Source organism: Pan troglodytes, chromosome 6 (genome assembly GCF_028858775.2).
Source record: "Pan troglodytes isolate AG18354 chromosome 6, NHGRI_mPanTro3-v2.0_pri, whole genome shotgun sequence".
NCBI classification, from domain to species: Eukaryota; Metazoa; Chordata; class Mammalia; order Primates; family Hominidae; genus Pan; species Pan troglodytes.
Genome location: NC_072404.2, coordinates 13,644,914 through 13,664,639, shown reverse-complemented (window position 1 = coordinate 13,664,639; position 19,726 = coordinate 13,644,914). Strand labels below are relative to the sequence as shown.

General features: G+C 37.5%; 1 protein-coding gene across 7 annotated transcripts in view; it reads right to left on the bottom strand.

Moving 5' to 3' along the window:
• Positions 1 to 19,726, bottom strand: part of UMAD1 (UBAP1-MVB12-associated (UMA) domain containing 1) — a 238,278-nt gene that overhangs the window by 85,850 nt on the left and 132,702 nt on the right. For 2 of the 7 annotated variants that reach the window (XM_063813760.1, XM_063813759.1), the window contains 2 exons: positions 5,011 to 5,050; positions 4,843 to 4,896 (listed from right to left, as the gene is read on the bottom strand). The exons of 4 other annotated variants lie outside the window; for them this stretch is intronic. In XM_063813760.1, coding sequence (XP_063669830.1) covers positions 4,843 to 4,896; positions 5,011 to 5,050 — 94 coding nt within the window. Of the gene's footprint in view, positions 1 to 4,842; positions 4,897 to 5,010; positions 5,051 to 6,901; positions 7,063 to 19,726 lie in introns of all 7 variants that reach the window. One more of the 7 variants, XM_063813764.1, reaches the window with a different exon arrangement.

The following is a 19,726-nucleotide window of genomic DNA, read 5'->3' as shown; positions in this document are numbered from 1 at the left end:
TGGCTGCCTTTTAATTCATGACTCCCTGTTAATGCATTTGGGGCAGACTAGCAGTATGTGACTGCATTCTGCTACACGATTCTGATTCCGGAATAGTTGATAATCTATAAAGAAGAAAAAGATAGCCAGGCACCTTGAAGACACAGGAGAAAGCCCCAGTACTTAAAAATATCTCCCCCACAAATTCCACCAATTAGAGATTCATTAGGGTTAATGAGCTCGCTTTTAAAATGCAAATACCCTCTGGGAGTGTTTGCCTATTAGTCATTCACCAAGTGAAGTAGTGGAAAGAACAGGGGAATGGCCACACCATTAACTCCTTTTCATTCTTCAGTCACACTCATTATTCTAGGCAGCCTGGCACTGTGGAAAGAGAATGGATTTGAAATCTGACAGAACTCTACCCAGATCCTCTACCAAATCTATGACCTTGTACAAGTTACTTCTCAGTACCTCAATTTCCTCATCTGAAAAATGGGAATAATGATACATACTAAGGCTGTTATAAAGATTAAATGGGAAAACATATTAGACACTAATTGCAGAGAAGGATGGGAAGCCGGGGTAAGGTCTTGGTTTCGACTGCTATTCTGTCCTTGCATGTAGCAATTAGCGATATGCTCGTTCAGCATCAGAGAATCTATGGACTGAAAGTGTGTGTCCTCCCCAATCCCTGCAAAATTCGTGTATTGAAACCTAATCCCCAATGTGTTGGTAGTAAGAGGTGGAGCCTTTGGGAGGTCATGAGGTCATGAGGGTGGAGCCCTCACGAGTGATTAGTGCCCTTAGAAGGGGCTGAAGAGAGCTGGGCTGTCCCCTTCTGCCATGTGAAAATGAAGCAAGAAGATGCCTTCTACGAACCAAAAAGCACGCCCTCATCAGACTCCAAACCTGCCAGCATCTTGATCTTGGACTTCTCAACTTCCAGAACTGCGAGAAATAAATTTCTGTTGTTTGTAAGCCACGCGGTTTATGGTATTTTGTTATAGCAGTCCAAACAAACTAAGACAGAGAGGATGGGAGGGGAAGGCCCGTACATGTAATCTTATTAAATGCTCTGGCAGCATTGTGAGGTAGGCTTTATTGCATTCATTTAACAGAGGCAGACCTGGTACTAAAACCCAAGTCTGTTGACAATGACAAATTATTCCATAATATCATGGTGCTTCCCATTACTTATCAAAGCTTGAGTTAAGTTATCCAATTCAGTTTTAAACACATTACATTTAAATCTCTTCCAATTCAGTTTAGTTTCCCCTCCTACTTTTTCTAATTCTGTCCATTTAATCCCTGTCTGTTTTCCACCATAATGAAGAAAAGAGGAATAGAGAGAAAACAAAAGTACTAATTGGTTAAGACATGGCTTGCCCAGGAGCCTGGTCAGGATTCTGTTGACAACTGTTATAACCTCAAAGGAAAATGAGCCAAGAATAGGAACAGCTAAGCCATAGAGGAAGGAATGCAGTTAGCAAACAAATATAGGAAAGGGTACAAGCTGACTGTGAATTAAAGAAAAGCAAATTAAAATGGCACAGAGCATGTAATAAATTAGCATACCAAAATTATTAACACCCAAAATTGGCAAAGGAAAGAATTGGCACATGCAAAGTGAATGCTCAATAAACATCTGTTGATTTGACTGTAGGTGGGAGAAGGACAGTAAGAAAGAAAATGCTGCATACACACTCACTAAGAGCTAATAAAAAGAATTATAAATGATTGCTAAAATATAAAGAAAGATTCAAACTAAGAGTTCACCAGAACAGGTAGTCTACGTTAAAATATATTAGTGTGAATTTTCATACATATTTCTATACAACTTTTAGGCACCATGTTAGATTTTAAATGTGATTGCTATTCGAATCATACAGCTCAAAAACATGCTTACTACTTTAAAAGCATTGGGCCACACTGAATAGTTAAGCATGCTTAATCTGGAAAGTAAGAACACCAACAATTCTAAATGAGGTCATATCCACCGGTCGGTCCTACCGGCCTGCTCTTAACTAACTTGTCTTGGGCTTCACTGATGTCCTTAGTTCTCAGTCTTGTTACTTTGTAGCTATGGGGTAATAATTTTTCTGGAAGATCTTGACGGAACCCCAAAACATCAATTTAGCCGTTTAACACTTTGTTAAAAACAATTCTTACTTCCGGGCTGGAAGACTAGAAACTGAAAAGGCCAAATTAATTTTGTATATATACATTTGTACAATACTGTATTATGCTGTACAAATCTGCATCTTGAAAGATTTTGTGTTGTTGCTGCTGTTAATATCTTTCCCATGTCAGAGTAAATTTACATACTGCTGGAAGCATAAGTTGGGTCAACCATTCCTCAGCCTGAATCCCAAAATACTGCCAATAGAAAGCTCTACAAAGGGCTGTTCTCAGCATTCCACTGACAACAGGCTCTACAGGCTCTGCTGAGAACAAAGAGGACTGCCATAAAAAAATATTTTTAGTGTGTACAGCTTAAAGCCTAAGTATGTAAATAGAAAATCAAATATGCTCCAGCTGGGCACAGTGACTCTTGCCTGTAATCCCAGCACTTTGGGAGGCTGAGGTGGGTGCATCACCTGAGGTGGGGAGTTCGAGACCAGCCTGGCCAACATGGTGAAACCCCATGTCTACTAAAAATACAAAAATTAGAGGTGTGGTGGTGTGGGCCTCTGGTCCCAGCTACTTGGGGGCTGAGACAGGAGGAGTGCTTGAGCCCGGGAGGCGGAGGTTGCAGTGAGCCAAGATCGCACCATTGCACCCCAGCCTGGACAGCAGAGCAAGCGAGATTCTGTATCAAAAAAAAACAAAAAATGAAAAACAGTCACTTGCAAATAACAGATCACGTAATAATCAGAAGCAAAGAACACATGTTAGAGATAGCATAGTGTGATAACTAGATGAAGACAGAGTTCAGTTTCAAAATGCAGAAGCTGGTCGGTTTTATTAAAGATGTCACACATGTCATTCAGCTATACAAGATGAACGTGAGAAATTACTGCCTTAATTAGGATCACAATTTGCTATGCCATACTTAAAACGTTCGTATCAGGAAAGAGATTTGGTCCCTTTAAGAACTCAGGTAAGCCTAAACACTACAAGGCCAGAGGGAGGAAGTTCTAACCTGTTCACTGGCCCACTGATTAGAAGCAGACACAGCAATAGTGAATCACCATTAGGAGCCTGAGAAGAAGGGCCTGAATGGGCCTGAATCCAAGTTTAGGGTTATAAACTCAGGGCTGCCCTCCTTTACTATATTTATGAGACTTTTAGTTGGGCTACAATATGCAGACAGAATAAAGTGAAAATCATAGGCTGGCATGGGATGGATGTGCCCCCCAAAAGCAAGGTGCTATTAGTAGCAGGGAACAGAGTTTTCATCCGCATAAACACAGATAAATCCTGGGATGTCTAGTTACCAGTAGGGCAATGCATCTCACATTCTGGTGTACACAGGAATCCCCTGGGGTGCAAATTCCTGAGTCTCACAAGAGAGTCTGACTTGAAAAGTCTGGTGAAAGGCCTAAGAATCAAAATATCCCAGATATTCTAATGCAAGTGGTACGTGGACAACACTTTGAGAAACACTGAAGCAGACAGACAGCCTTAAACAGTGGACAGACTATTATCTGCCTACTTCTTACAGTCACTATCGCCTCCTTCCCTTCATCAATTCCGCCCTCATTCTAATATGTAAACAATAAATAACTCTGTAAGAAGATTGGGGCTCACTAAGTAAATGTTCCCAAAGGAACCGAAAGCAGAGTCTCAAAGAAATATCTGAACATACACCCATGTTCACAGTAGCGCCATGCACAATAGCCAATGGTGGAAGCAACCCTAGTCTTCACTGACAGATGAATGAATTAAAAAATGTAGTATAAACATACAGTAGAATATTATTTAGCTTTAAGGGGAAATTGATACATGCTACAACATGGATGAAACTTGAAGACATTGCTAAGTAAAACAAGCCAGTCACAAGACAAATACTGTATGATTCTACTTATATGACATACCTAAAGTAGTCACATTCATAGAGACAGAAAACAGAATGGTGGTTTCCAGGGTCTGTGGGGAGGGGAGAAGGGGTGTTTTGTTTAACGAGTACAGAGTTTCAGTTTTAGTTCTAGAGATCTGTTGTACAACAATGAGAATGTACTTACCACAAATAAACTATATACTCAAAAATAGTTTAAGATGGCAAATATTACATTGGTTTTATTACTAGTAATTAAAAAATTAAAGAAATGAGATGTTTTTCTCTATTTAAAACAATAAATTGGTATTTTCAATTTGTTTTAGTTTTGTTCTAACAATTGTTTTCATACAGATGTTATAAGAAGTCTCTACTCCATATTCACATTGTTATTTTAATAAATAGGTATTTAAAGGGAAAAGGAAAGTCATGTGAGGGAAATGTGTTTTTTTTCTCTCGGCCATAGAATTGGTTATGGCTCGATAAAAAGCCTTCCTACCTGGCTACAAGAAATAGTTCGACCACCTGCCCAGCTACTATGCCTTGCAGCAAAAACATAATAACCAGTATCAGAGGAGCACACTTTGACCGCTTTGTACTAGTACAATCATGTTGCTTTTGTTGATGTATATCTGCAAGTTTGCTTGTATGTATATCACCAGTACTGACAATGTTAGTGATACTGCATATCAACATGCTTGACTCTAAAAAAAATGTAAACTGCTAGTTACAAAAATAGAAATTTTTAAGTAAGTGGAGAAATTTAAAATATAAAGTATTAAGCAACACATGAAGCACAATTACAGATTATGGAGAATTTCAGGGCTAATATGTATAACCTTTAATGATCTAGAGCAAAATACCTAGATTTCCTCTGAAGATGGGACATTTTTCAATCTTCTTAAGTCTTGATGTCACTAGAATGGGAAGAAGAGGTTGCTGAAAATGAAGTTTAAGTGTTTGGTGGGGAGAGGTTTGATATCGACAAATATTCTAAGTCCCCACCCCCACCAACTCCCCAACCCCTTTACCTGACGGCTGGCTTTGCTTCCTGTAGAAATCACAGAAAATCTGAGGAGTTGAGAGAAGGAAAAGGAGAGTCACCAGGTAGGAAGCAGTGGACAAATCAGACATTGAGAGCCTGCTACTGGTAGATCCTGATCTAACAGCTTGAAAACTCTGACCTCAGGAATTCCAAAATAGGATGATACTATAAAATCAGAAATATAGAAAGCTATAAAAGCAAGAGCTCATTAAGAAAGAAGCAGCACTGGGTGACAGTGAGCAAGTGGTATGGCTAAAAAGTATGAGAATAAATAGTATGAGAACCTGCTTGATTACAGAGTAAAATGTGATGATAGAGAAGGGACCACTCTTAGCCTAAAATATTCCCCAACCCAGATTTCAACCAGCTAACAGTATGTACTCAATCTTCATGCTTCAGCTTCAACACAACTACCTCAAGACTACCCCAATAAAACGCATGTCTGCCTTACAAGTTATATGCTCTCCTTCTTCTCCAAACCACTTCACACATATGCAATCACTTAATTACACGCACTGCCTTGTTTAATAGTTGTTGTTCCCACCAGACTATCAGTTCCATGAGGACAATAATGTGTCTATTTGCCACAGTATTCTCAGCATCTGGTAAAGTGACTGGCACCAAGTAGGCTCTGACTAAACGGCTGTTTCCTGACTGGTGCATTGCGGCAAACATGGTATGATCAAGAGAGGGTGGCAACAGTCTCAGAAAAATTTAAGTTTCTGATGAAGCTATAGGTTAGGTGAAGGAAATTTAAGATGATACACTTTGGTAATAGGAAATAAGCTTATTAATAGCACTTTGACCTGGGTGAAAGGCAGAAGCTGAACAAAAGGCTTAAGGAGAGATCTACAATCATAACCCTAATGTGAAATTTGGATGGGATTTCTACAATAAGGACAGGGTAGCTCAGCTATAAGATACTTGGAAATACTTCCCAGAAGTTTGCAAGGGTAGAAGAAACAGGGCAAGGAGTCAATAGTGCCTTTGAAGCTGCATTAGGAAAACTGATAGGTCTCTGGTATTCTGTAGACAAGACAATATGGGAGAAAGGAGAAAGAGAAGAGATTTTACTGGGTTCTGCATAGTTACAATGGAATTTGAGTGACTGGACACGTGCCTTATTGCAAAACAGATTTTAAAAATTCTAATCTCTAATAAGTTGTTTTAAGGCTTGGAGGACTAGCATGGAATAAAAGAGAAACATATTAACTAACCAGCTGTTTTATGCAAAGTTGTCTAAGAGTAGCAGCTTCACTCAAATATAAAAGTTGGCTGAGACTCCAAAGGAGTTTTGATAAAGTCATTTTATTTATCATATTGTATTCAAGGCTGTATTTTAAAGTTTACTAATATGTATTTGATTAATTTAAAACACTTATATTTTCAAAGCAGTACTATACTAGAAACACATGGCAACAAACTTGCAATATATTTTTTAATTCCTCTAAAAATAAGAGTACTGTTTAAAAAAATCTGGAGTCATTTCAGTTTGTAAAGAAGGAATCACTAATATCAAGACTGGTTAAAGAGTAAAAACATTTACTCCTTTAAAGTTATGAAAATCATATATGGTTTATATACTTTAAACCTGTATTTCTAATTACCAATAAATTCCACAGTACTGCTTGGTTTCATAAATTAGATATTCTTGAAATTAGACCCACTTCATTAAATCCCCATCATATATTTATATCATCATGACTCAGTGTTTTCAAATAAGTTCAGCAGTTTTCTAGGGGGCAGGTTTAGTGAAATTAGAATTCAACTGGACACGTGCCTTACTGCAAAACAGATTTTAAAAATTCTAATCTCTAATAAGTTGTTTTAAGGCTTGGAGGACTAGCATGGAATAAAAGAGAAACATATTAACTAACCAGCTGTTTTATGCAAAGTTGTCTAAGAGTAGCGGCTTCACTCAAATCAACTTGTCTCAGTCAAATCCCTTCTCTTCTCCCACTCCCATGCTTTAACCACATCCGGACTTAAAATGAGGCAAACCTTCCTCCTCCTATGGCTGTCAGGTTCTCTCTTCACTCTGTGAGAAAGCACATCAATCCCAGTGAGAGCAAGGCATCTGGAAACCAGAGCACAGTGGCAACAGGGAGAGCCTTTCAATCTAAGGCAAGAGCAAAGTATTTCTCTTCTCCACTAAACTGATAATAAATTCAGTGAGCAATAATACAAATTATAATAACAATAAAGACTACAGTTATTATGTAAAAAATATTTCTCTGAACAAGGCTTACGGGGGGTGGGAGGGAATTCTGAATGTTTACTCTTCTGTAAACCATCAGCTGATCTGTACACTACGCATCTACCTCCCCATCTCATAGCAAAATTAGTAAATGATGATGGTTGACATTTTCAGTAATGTAACGAACAGGAGCTGTGCACCACCTGATAGACTGCAATGAAAAGAACACATAATTATTGTGATATTCCTAGCAAAAATTCCCGAATCATAACCTGCAGCTAATTGCAAAACATGTCAGACAAACTGAAATTGAGGGATATTTTACAAAATAATTAGCTTGTAATTTTCAAAAATGTCTAGATATTGAAGGTCAAGGAAACACTGAGGAACCATTCAAGATGGAGGGAAATTAAAGAGACATCCCAAGTAAATGCAACATGTGATTCTAGACTGGATCCTTTTGCTGTAAAGGACATCACTGGGACAAAACGTAAATGGAGGAGATGCCCTTGCTTTTAGGAAATGCACACTCAAGTACTGGGAAGTAATGAGATATCAAATTGTCAATTTACTCTCAAAAGATTCCAAAAAAACAAAAAGCACTTTGTACTGTTTTTGTGACCTTTAAGTTTGAAATTATTTCAAAATAAAAAATAAATGAGAGGAGTAGTTAGGATGATTAGAATACATGAATATGATATATAGATAGGTACACAGATAAATATATTGATAGATACATCTCACAAGTTCCTTTAACCCACCAACTAAAATGGAACTAATCCTTTACCCCTTTCACCTTCTCCTCCTAGGTACTCTTTGTGTCAAGGAAGAAAAAGCATCACCAATTGCCCAGCTTCCTCTTCCTCCCTCACTCCCCACATCATGTCAATCAGCTAGCTGGCTCTTTTGTATGCTGGCCTCCACGTTCAGCTTTCTAAAGCCACTGACTCTACTCAAGTTTAGGCTACCATGATTTCTGTGATTTCCACAAGCGGCCACGCAATCAATCTCCCTTCCTCTACTTGTTCTCCCTCCTTCAATCCATTCTCCTACTCTTTCTTAACATAGACCTGGCCTTTGCCCCATCCCACAATTATTTTATGGCCCCTATTGTGCTTAGGATAAAGGTCAAATTCCTTTTCATGGCTTGTAAGTCCAGGATGATCGGTCCCCTGACTAACTCTCTCATCCCTTTTCACCCCTTCGGTTCCAACTCTACACTCCAATCATAAAACAACTTTCAGATCCTCAAATCTGCCTCCTTTCAGGTGTGCTATTCTGTGTGTCTTGAACATTCTTCCCCATTCCATGTCACCTCTTTCCACTGAACATACAATCAATATTGAAGAAATATTCAATTTAATGAGTAAATGAATGATTGACTTCTTAAAAGTCTTACTGCATTTCTCCCAAACCACTGTTCAGAAAGTTTTCATTCTATCACAACTTTTTACCATACCCAGATTCACTTCTTATACAAAATTCTATGCCTACTTGATTTATTGGTGTCTTTTTCTCTTAACCTGCTAAAATCTGAAGGACTGATACCAGATTCTTTAGACACTTGGAAATGACCATACAGGAAAAGTTCTCCACAAATACTACGCATGCCACGAAATCTCCAACACAGTTCAGACAATTAGGGAACCTTTCTAAGAAGGAAGGGCAGAAGCTAATGTAAAACATATTCAGATGATATGGTAATATGTAACTGGGTTGGTCTTGTTTATTTTCTGATATAGCACTTTTCCTCAAAAGATTTTAAGTAGGCCGGGCACGGTGGCTCACGCCTGTAATCCCAGCACTCTGGGAGGCCGAGGAGGGCGGATCACGAGGTCAGAAGATCGAGACCATCCTGGCTAACACAGTGAAACCTCATCTCTACTTAAAAAAAAAAAAATACAAAAAATTAGCCGGGCATGGTGGCAGGTGCCTGTAGCCCCAGCTACTCAGGAGGCTGAGGCAGGAGAAGGGCGTGAACCCAGGAGGCAGAGCTTGCAGTGAGCCAAGGTGGCACCACCGCACTCCAGCCTGGGCGACAGAGAAACACTCCGTCTCAAAAAAAAAAAAGAGAGATTTTAAGTAGAAAATTTTAAGTCATGGAAATCACAATTTCCTTGAAAATTTCATGAAAGGGGACAAACTCCTTATAATAAGCTCTTTCCAATAACTTTATTAAGTAGGAATGATTTTGCTGATTTAATAAGTGAAGCAAATAACAAAAGAGAGTTTAAAAAGTTCCCAGTGTCACAAAACTCCTAAATAGCAGAGCCATATTTAAACTAAAGTCTGTCTACAGTCAAGATCCACACTTCTTCTAATACAATTATAAAAGGAAACAATTCACTCAAAATTTTCTTCATAAGCAATATCTACCTTCAGAATGGCATACTATCAGTTTGCCATAGGCAAACTGGATCCATTTATCATCTTTAATTTCTTCCTTAATTCTTTAATTTCTTCTTCATCTTTAATTTCATCTCCTTTTGGTGAATGTACTGAATTAGAGTAGACAGCATACCGTGTCACTTTTTGGTCTTATTTTGCTTAACCAGAAGTACAGTATACTGATCATTTTATAACATTGTACAAAACAAACTGCATTACCGCGTGTAACAGGGTGCCCATGAAAACAGTTTTTTGTTGTTAGTTTTTAAGTATTCTGCTGGTGTAATTGTTTCTGGCTTTGGTGCCTTGTTTCTACTTTCTTTTAAGGACTTAGAACCAGTTTTACACCTCTCTAATGAAAGCACATCCGTTTACCTCTATAATTCCCAATAGTTCGTTTTTAAGCTACAAATCTTGGTAGTTAAGACCTGGAAGCAGCCTTTGAGATTATTTTGGCTACTGCCCTTTATCCTCATTTCCAAACCCATTTTATAAGTGAAATCTGAATACAGTGTCCTGATTGTCCATTCTGATTCTCACTTCCCAGCCTCGTAGCTCAGCAAACACCCAAAGACACAAACCGTGCAGCATCTGAATTTCTCTTTTAGAAAAAAAAAAAAAACTTCTATTCTATTCTACAAAAGAAAGGATTCTCAAGTTGTCATATTCCAATTCTACAGTCATGAGAAATAATTAATTCCTTTGATTTTGATAAGAGAAAAAATGTATTTTAATAACCAACAGCCCTGGCTTACAGACTATTTTGAGCAAGTTACAACTATCTGTAATTGATCTGACCTAGTTTCATTTTACAAACTTAGACAAGAAGGGTGCAATCAGCCTGTCTCTTACAAGGATTAAATGAGACCCTAGATAGTCTCTTCCTAAAAATCAGCAAAACCACCACCTCAAAAGAAGACAGTTAATCTCTAGATCAGACTTTGCCAGTGAGTATGTGGGTCCACATAACAGATTATACACTAGGTTGGGCACGATGCCTCATGCCTGTAATCCCAGCGCTTTGGGAGGCTGAGGGAGGCAGATTACCTGAAGTCAGGCGTTCGAGACCAGCCTGGCCAACATGGCAAAACCCTGTCTCTATAAAAAAATACAAAAAATATTAGCTGGGTGTGGTGGCGTGCATCTGTAGTCCCAGCTATTTGGGAGGCTGAGGCAGGAGAATCGCTTGAACTCAGAGGTTGCAGTGAGTCGAGATCACGCCACTGCACTCCAACCTGGGTGACAGAAAGACACTCCGTCTCAAAAAAAAAAAAAAAAGAGAGAGGTTATACACAAGACATTCTGCTATTGTTTCGACTTGTAGGCACAGACGGTCAATAACGTGGATTAACTAGGATTAAAGTATTATTTTCTGATTACATTTGTGGTTCAAGTTTATAGGTACTTAAAACTATCTTTAGGATTAAACAAAAAAAAAAACCCTACAATTTAAAATGAATAAAAAAGAAAATAAAAAAAATTTAAAAATTGAAAGTAAACTGAGAAAAAATTATTTTATTATCTATGCAATAGAATGTAGATACACAACTTAGACACATTTTCTTATCTCTGAGGAAAAAGATGAGATAAGACAACCCCTGACACAAATACTGGTATCTCACATGCACGCATGTATGAAGGCATTCAGATGAATACATGCTGTAAGAAGGAAGAGAATCACTAAAGTGATCCAAAAGAACAGAAAAGTATATGAGAATACGTGAGAAAAAAATCCGAGAGGAAAACTGAAAGATTTTTATTTTTTCCCTTATTTATCCTAAAGTTTATTTTCCATTAGTATTTTAAAAAATTATTCCCAAGGTATTGTATTCTTAAAAAAAAATAGAGAAGCAAAATAGAGAACAGATAATAAAAAGAGAAGTTTTTAAAAATGAGAGAATGGAAAAAGTATAGAGTAGTATAATGGGTAAATAATGTGGTTTTCATAACTACTTTTCCTAACGTAATGATAGATTATTTTTACCTTCTACAACAACTTCATTAGTTTTATGTTTAACTTTGTGACTTGCTGCTTCATTCAAAATACAAGGCTAGAGAAAATAGTTGAGAACTGATAAAAATGAGTACCTCAATGCATTAAAAGAACAGATCAGAATTCTACATTTCTATTTTTTAATATTTTTCAAGGTTACCATTTTTCTATTTCTTTATTCTACATATTAATTTCTCCCTCTCTGAAATTATAAATTAAATGTTCACAGACCCAAAAGTATTATAAGGGAAAAACTGTTAACATTAATAAGAGCTTGGTAAAAAGGATGAATACAAAATTAATATAGAAGATACAATAGCTTTCATATAACGAAATTATAATGGAAACAAAATATCTCATTCCCAGTAGTCACAAAATATAAAATATTCACAAATAAAATTTTTAAATTTTAAGAATAAAGCTATCAAACTTTACTGCAACAATAAACCTATAAAACTTTACTGAAATGCATTTCATAAAAAATAATTAACTAAATGGAGAATCATTTCTGGATAGGATTATAAACATATAAATATGTCATTTTTTTCCATATTAATGTAAAGAAAATGCCAGCAATACAATTTCATAAGATCTCCAGTGATTTTTCCAGAATGCAGTAGTATATTTTAAATTTCTACTAGAAAAAAAAGAAAGAGGAGCAAGAATAACTGGATTATTTTTGAAAAAGAATAAGGTCAGGAGGGGAAGCTGCGCCCTATATACTATTAACTTGTTTTTAGTATAAATTCATTAAAACAAAAATGAACTGGAAAGAAGGCAGATCAAAGACACAGAAAACTCAGCTTCTAGGATTCTAAGATATAAAAGAATTTAGTTCATCCAGTTCATGTAAATGAAATGTTATTGAATGTTTATGTGTCAGGTACTGTGCCAGCAGGAAAGTAAACAGGTATAAGCTTTCTAGAAGGCAATTTGGCAATATGTATCAAGAACTTTTGAAGAATGTATAAGCTTTTAGCTGGTAAATCCACTTCCAGGATTTATTCTAAGGAATGGTCAGAAATTTCTTCAAGTATTTACAGAAAGATGTTTATTATGGGGTTATTTCTAATAGTGAAAACCTGGCAAAAATGATGGGTAATTAATAAGTTAATTAATTATCCCTATAATGGAATATTACATAGCAATTAACATTATGTTTTAAAACATATTAATGCATAAACACACAATAGAATATCATATAACACTGAGAATAACAAACTACAAGTGCATGGAACAATATGGGTGAATCTCACAAACATCATAATCTTTAGTGAAAGAAGTGAGATACAGAAAAGGTACACACTATATGATTCTATTTACATACATTTCATATATGTAAAACAATCTGTGCTGTTAGAAGTCAGGATTGCTTTGGAAGTTGGATGAAGTGACTGAAAGGAGTGGGTTGGGAGGAGATTCTAGGATTCTGCAATTTCTTTTCCTTGATTTGGACGCCAACGACATTTTGTGAAAGGTTATCAAACTTATCGTTTGTGCATGTTTCTGCATGTATGCTATTCATCAATAAAAAGTTTTTAAAAATTAATGACTTGGAAAAAGAAAGTCCCTAATATTAAAGTAGGAAAAAAATCAAGCTATAAAATATCTGTGCATATAATACAGTTCCAGTTTTGTAAATAAAAGAATAGCATAGGAAAATTGCTAGAAGGAAAGGAGGTCACTGGGAGCACAGTCTGTGGGGGTAGTTGGGAGGGATAGAGGAGCCAGCAGGAAATGGGGAAATACCCCTATGGTCTCTCATAGGAATTGTTTATGAGGAGAGCTTAGTTTGAAGAAGAGAGATGGGGGTGGTTAGAGGATGTGTGTAGTAAATGGCAATGGTTGTTAAGACAGGAACACTGGAACCTGTTTAAGTTCTGAAAGCAAAGAGTCAACAGAGAGGGAAATGTACAGGAAATATACAGAAAAAGAACAATAATGCCCCTTGGCAGGCCAGTCAGTGTATAAACAAATAAGCAAACTCAGAAAAGGGGCCAGTAAGTTTTGACTACCGTATGTACACAAAGCAGTTCTTGTTTGTAGAGCTTGGCAAATTAATATATTAAGAAACTTGGGCCGGGCACAGTGGCTTATGTCTGTTATCCTGACACTCTGGGAGGCAGAGGCTGGCGGATCACTTGAGTTCAAGAGTTTGAGACCAGGCTGGGCAACATGGTAAAATCCCGTCTCTACAAAAATACAAAAATTAGCCAGGTGTGGTGGTGTGCACCTGTAGTCCCAGCTATTCTGGAGGCTGAGGTGGGAAGATCCCTTGAGCACAGGAGGTGGAGGTTGCAGTGAGCTGAGATTGTGCCACTGCACTTCAGCCTGGATGGCAGAGTGAGACCCTGTCTCAAAAATAAATAAATAAAGTAAAATAAAGGAAATAAAGGAAAAGAAAATGAAGAGGAAAAAAACGGGGCTGGGCATGGTGGCTCATGCCTGTAATTTCAGTACTTTAAAGTGGGAGGATGGTCTTAGTACTTTGGGAAAACAAAGTGGGAGGATCACTTAAGGCCAAGATTTCCAGACCAGACTGGGGAACATAGTGAGACTCCATCTGTAGAAACTTTTTTTTCTGTTAATTAGCTGGATGTGGTGATGAACACCTGTAGTCCCAGCTACTTGGGGAGGCTGAAAAGGGAGGACTGCTTGAGCCCAGGAAGTCAGCTATGATTGTAGTACTGCACTCTAGCCTGGGTGACAGAGCTAGACTATCTCTTTCAAAAAAAAAAGATTTTTCTTCCTGTTTATATCAATTTTTACGTTTTCATGAGGCCTTCACATCATCCTATTATCTGGATTAGGTTAATTCTTTAAAAATTTGAGCCAGAGGATAACCTATCTCTCACTTCAAAATACTTCAGAGGAAAATAAAGACCAGGGCAAATGAAACCTAGGTGAAGTATAGAAATATAGAGATAGAAATGGTGGCAAGTAGCATTTCTACCATATGATAGCTGTGTGACCTTAGGCAAATTACTTAACCTCACTGTGCCTGAGTTTCCCTATCTGAAAAATGATGAAGATAATAATAGACTGATAAGAGGTTTACATGAGATCATCCATATAAAATGCTTAGCCTAACATGTGGCACAGAGGAAACCCTTAGTAAGTATAAATTGCTATTATCATTTATTCTTATTTTTATTTAGAAGTGGAGTTTCTAAGATGTCTTCAAACCTAGAAACACCAAAACAAAACAAAAAAGAACACAATAGGAAACGAAGCAGCAGCCCCTAATTCACAATAAATAATCTCAACAAAGAATATGCTCTCAAGTTTTTCTTTTGAAAAACATTAGGCTGAGTGTGGTGGCTCACACCTAAAATCCCAGCACTTTGGGAGGCCAAGGTAGGAGGATCACTTGAGGCCATGAGTTTGAAACTACTTTGGGCAACAGAGCGAGACCTCATCTCTACAAAAATATAAAAAATCAGCCAATTGTGGTGGCACACGCCTGTAGCCCTAGCTGCTCAGGAGGCTAAGATTGGATGATCACAGAAGGTTGAAACTGCATTGAGCTGTGATCGCACCCCTGCACTCCAGCATGGGTGACAAGACCTGCCTTTAAAAAAAAAGAAAAGAAAGAAAAAAAAGAAAAACTTTAAATCTACAGAAAATTTGAAAGAACAGTACCATGAACACTCTAGACTGTTCACCTTTACCTATATTCATCAGTTGTTAAACTTTGACATATTTACGCTCTCTCTCTCTCTCTGTCTCTCTCTCTCTCTCTCTCTCTCACACACACACACACACACACAAAACCAGTTTTGGAGAAGCCAAGATGACGGCTGGTTGGCTCACTGTGTAGAAGAGCATACTCCACCTATTTGTCATATGTACAAAAAGCCTTTTTCAGAGAACCTAATATTGCATAAGACATACAATGTCATAATATTAAAGTTGCAATAATTGTGATGATCAATAGAGAGTAACACTGATAGCGAATAAGAAGATTTTTTTCGCAATGCCCCCCTTGGGAAGGATAAACAGTCTCAGAGTTTTATGTTCAGGCCTTTTAATAAGGGGAGAGCAAAGGCTTTCACTAGCAGGCAAGGAAGCCTAACACAGCTAGATCAGGGTTAGAGTTAGATATATTACTGAATGAAGTTACTGGTAAAGGATTTCCAGAAATAGCCCTGTGTACATGGGTATTTCCCCCTTAACTACATTGAATAGGAGCTTTTAAATAAAGGTTCCCCACTCCCTTTTACAAATTTTAAACATCCAGACTATCACGAGTATCCGGAAGTAGATCAGAAAATCAAAAGGATGCTAAATATTTTGTCTCAAAGAATTACATATGTGAACATTTACTCTACAGATATTAGACTGAACAACATAAATTTTTTTCTAGGTTAAAAAGCCAAATACTGGCAATTATATATATATATATATATATATATATTTGCTCATGTATGAAATGACATAAATATAAGAATATTAACTGTAGTTTTTCTTTTTTCTTTTTTTTTTTGAGATGGAGTCTCGCACTGTCTCCCAGGCTGGAGCGCGGTGGTTCAATCTCAGCTCACTGCAACCACCACCTCCCGGGTTCAAGCGATTCTCCTGCCTCATCCTCCCGAGTAGCTGGGATTACAGGCACCCACCACCACGCCCAGCTAATTTTTTGTATTTTTAGTAGAGATAGGGTTTCACCATGTTGGCCAGGCTGGTCTTGAACTCCTGACCTTGTGATTTGCCCGTCTCAGCCACCCAAAGTACTGGGATTACAGGGATGAGCCGCCACGCCCAGCCCGTAGTATTGTTTTTACAAGTGGAAGTCTGGAAATGATCTAAATGGCTAGACAGGAGATCAGTAAATAAAGTATGGTACAGTCATATAATACAATACTAATTGTCTAAAGAAAAAATTAAAAAGCTGCATACCACCTTGAAAATTTCTTAAGATACATTGTTATGTGAAAAAAGTATGGTGCAAAACGAGTTGGTATAGTAAGCTACCTTTTGCATAAAAGCATGGAGGAGGGTAAAAAGATACATCTGCATTTGCTCGTGTAGACATAAACTCTGAAAGAATACATAAAAGATGAATAGTAGTAGTTTACTTCTGGAGGAGGAACTGTGTGGATCGATGACAGATGTTGGAGGAAGACTTTTCAGTGTATTACTTTTCATATATTTTTTAGCCATTTATATGTATTATCTAGTCAAAAAGAATTTAAGATTTTGAACATTTAGATAGGGTGATCAGAAATTGGAAAATGATTCTTCCTGTGCCTTCTGTCTACAACAATACAATGTTAAATTGTAATCATCTCTATGAAATTTAGTTTCAAGTGTTTGCAGAGTAACCATTATTATAGATTTAATTATAAAGATTGATTATTTTTTGGCATGCTGTCTTTGCTTCACATTAGAGAATACAATATCTAAAAGGCCTTTTCAAAAGAAACTTTTTGTGATACAGATTCTTTAGTTATATAATTGCAAAAACAACACTGAAAATTCCTGTATGCCCGTCACCTAGTTTTCCCCATGGTTACTATCCCTAAACCTGGCTACCACTAATCTACTCTCTATCTGTATAACCCTGTCACTTGAGAATACTATATAAATGGATTTATAAAGTATGCAATATTTTGAGATTAGCGTTTAACAATTACTTTTTGCACTCTCATTCCCCATATTGATTGCATTTTCATATTTTTATTTCTTTTTTAGAGATGGGGTCTTGTCATGTTGCCCAAGCTGCTTTCGAATTCCTGGGCTCAACTGATCATTCTGCCTTAGCCTCTCAAGTAGCTGGAACTACAAGTGCATGCCACTGTGCCTGGTTCCATATGTCTTGTTTTGTTTTGTTTTTTAAGTCAGGTTTATTGAGGGATAATTTACATACTATAAAACTCACCCTTTTCAGTGTGCAGTTCTATGATTTTTTAAAATAGTTTTGGTATAATTAGTGTATAACAAATTACACATTTTCAAGTATCAAATTTGATGAGTTTATATATATTTGTGAAGGCATCATCACAACCTACATAATGATCCATCACGCCTGAAAAGTTTCCTTGTACTAGTTTGTAATCCATTTTTCCAACATTATACACTCATTCCCAGGCAACCACTTTGCTATCCATTACTATAGGTTCACATTTTCTAGATTTTTATTTAAATGGAATCACATAGTATATTTTTTCATTTCTCCTGAGTAAATACCTAGAAGTAGAATAGCTGCATCATATAGTAGGTATATGTTTACCTCCTTTACAAACAGCCAAACTTCCAAAATGACTGTAACATTTTATATTCCCACCAGCAATATGTGCAATTCCAATTTCTCCATATCCTCACCAACATTTGGTATGGTCAGTCTTTGTAATTTTAGCCTTTCTAGTGGGTGTAGTGGTGTATTAGTCCATTCTCATGCTGCTATGAAGAAATACCTGAGGGTGGGTAATTTATAGAGGTTTAATTGACTCACAGTTCTGCATGGCTGGGGAGGGCCTGAAACTTACAATCACGGCAGAAGGCACCTCTTCAAAGGGTGGCAGGAAAGAGAATGAGAGACAGCAGGGAAAATGCCAGACACTTACAAAACCATCAGATCTCATGAGAACTCACTCACTATCATGAGAACAGCATGGTGGAAACTGCCCCCATGATTCAACTACCTCCCACCGGGTCCCTCCCAGGACACATGTGATTATGGGGATTACAGTTCAAGATGAGATTTGGGTAGAGACACAGCCAAACCATATCAAGTAGTATCTCATTGCAGTATTAATTTACATTTCCCTAATAACTACTGATGCTGAGCATCTTTTCATGTGCTTATTTGAACAGACAGAAGCCATACTGAAATGGATCAAAAGAAAGCATGAATGGTGAAGAAAGAACGAGCTCAAGTCACTCTTTGGAAAATTTTGGCAGTGAAAATGGAAGAAACACATATGATAGTGAACTTAAAGAGGGTTTCTTGGCTATGGGGAAGGACCGGCAGAGGAGATTAAAAGAACAAGAGAAAGACATGAAATAATTGATGAAGAAAGGTTAGAGAAGAAATGGGATGAGAATGCGGTAAGGATACAGGTTACCTTTGCGAGGAAGAGACAGAAAGTGAGATGGAAATTAAGTGAAGAAATACATTTTGAGATGGTGGCCAGGGAAACTCAAGGGCTTTGCTCAACCTTCCTGGCAGAATTGGGGAAGAACTTATCTGTTGAGACTAAAATAGAAGGAACTGGGCGTGGGGCTTGAGAAGGATGACAGGAGTTGAAATTGGTGTTATGAGAAAGCAGTGGGTTGGGAATCAAACAGAGATAAGAAGTGGGATTATCAAACAGCTTTAAGAGCACTCACAAAGAATCTATGTTAGTAAAATTTAATATTTGCTTGTATTCTCTTTCCTTGGTTGTCAAGAGTTCCCAAAAAAAGGACATAAATGGGTCAAACAGTTCCAGAACTATACTACCTCACAACACTTTTACATTCTCAAGCTCTCTCTCTTTCTTTTTTGAGACTTACAACCTGTTTGGTATGTAGAACAGGTTCCACTCTATACATGAAGAAACAGAAAGTGAGGGAATGGCTTTCCCACAATGCTAGGCTAGCTGGAACTTTAATCCAGATTTTTTGATTCTGATTCTAGTAATTAGCATGTCCCATAATTCTATTGCTGCATCCTGCTGCTATCTACCTTCAGTGCTCTTCATTATTGTTCTGACCTTAAAAACTGCCTCAGTTTCTTAATTGTTATTCTACCTTTCTAATCCACCCCACACTCTGCTCCATTCCTTCCTAAACAACATTGTTCATGTTCTACAGAAGCAGAAGTCTGTCGAGAAGTCAGAGTAGCATCTAAGCCTGAGAAGCTGCTCAGAGAAAGGGGAAGAAGATTTTGGTGCACCTGAGGACTCAGTTTGCAAACAGAAAAAGCACCAGCTATCAAGCTGCAGCCATGGTTTGCCATTTAGAATGGATGGCCTGATTCTCAGTGTTTTCTTAGGGTCTGTGGTGAGGACAGACAAAAGAAATCAGTAGGAGAGCCGCCATCAGTGAGCCAGAGAGAAACAGCAGCCAGGGTTCTTCTCTAAACCAACCAATCTAATATAGACTCGTCCTCCTTATAATACCTCCCAGGGCAGGGCTGCA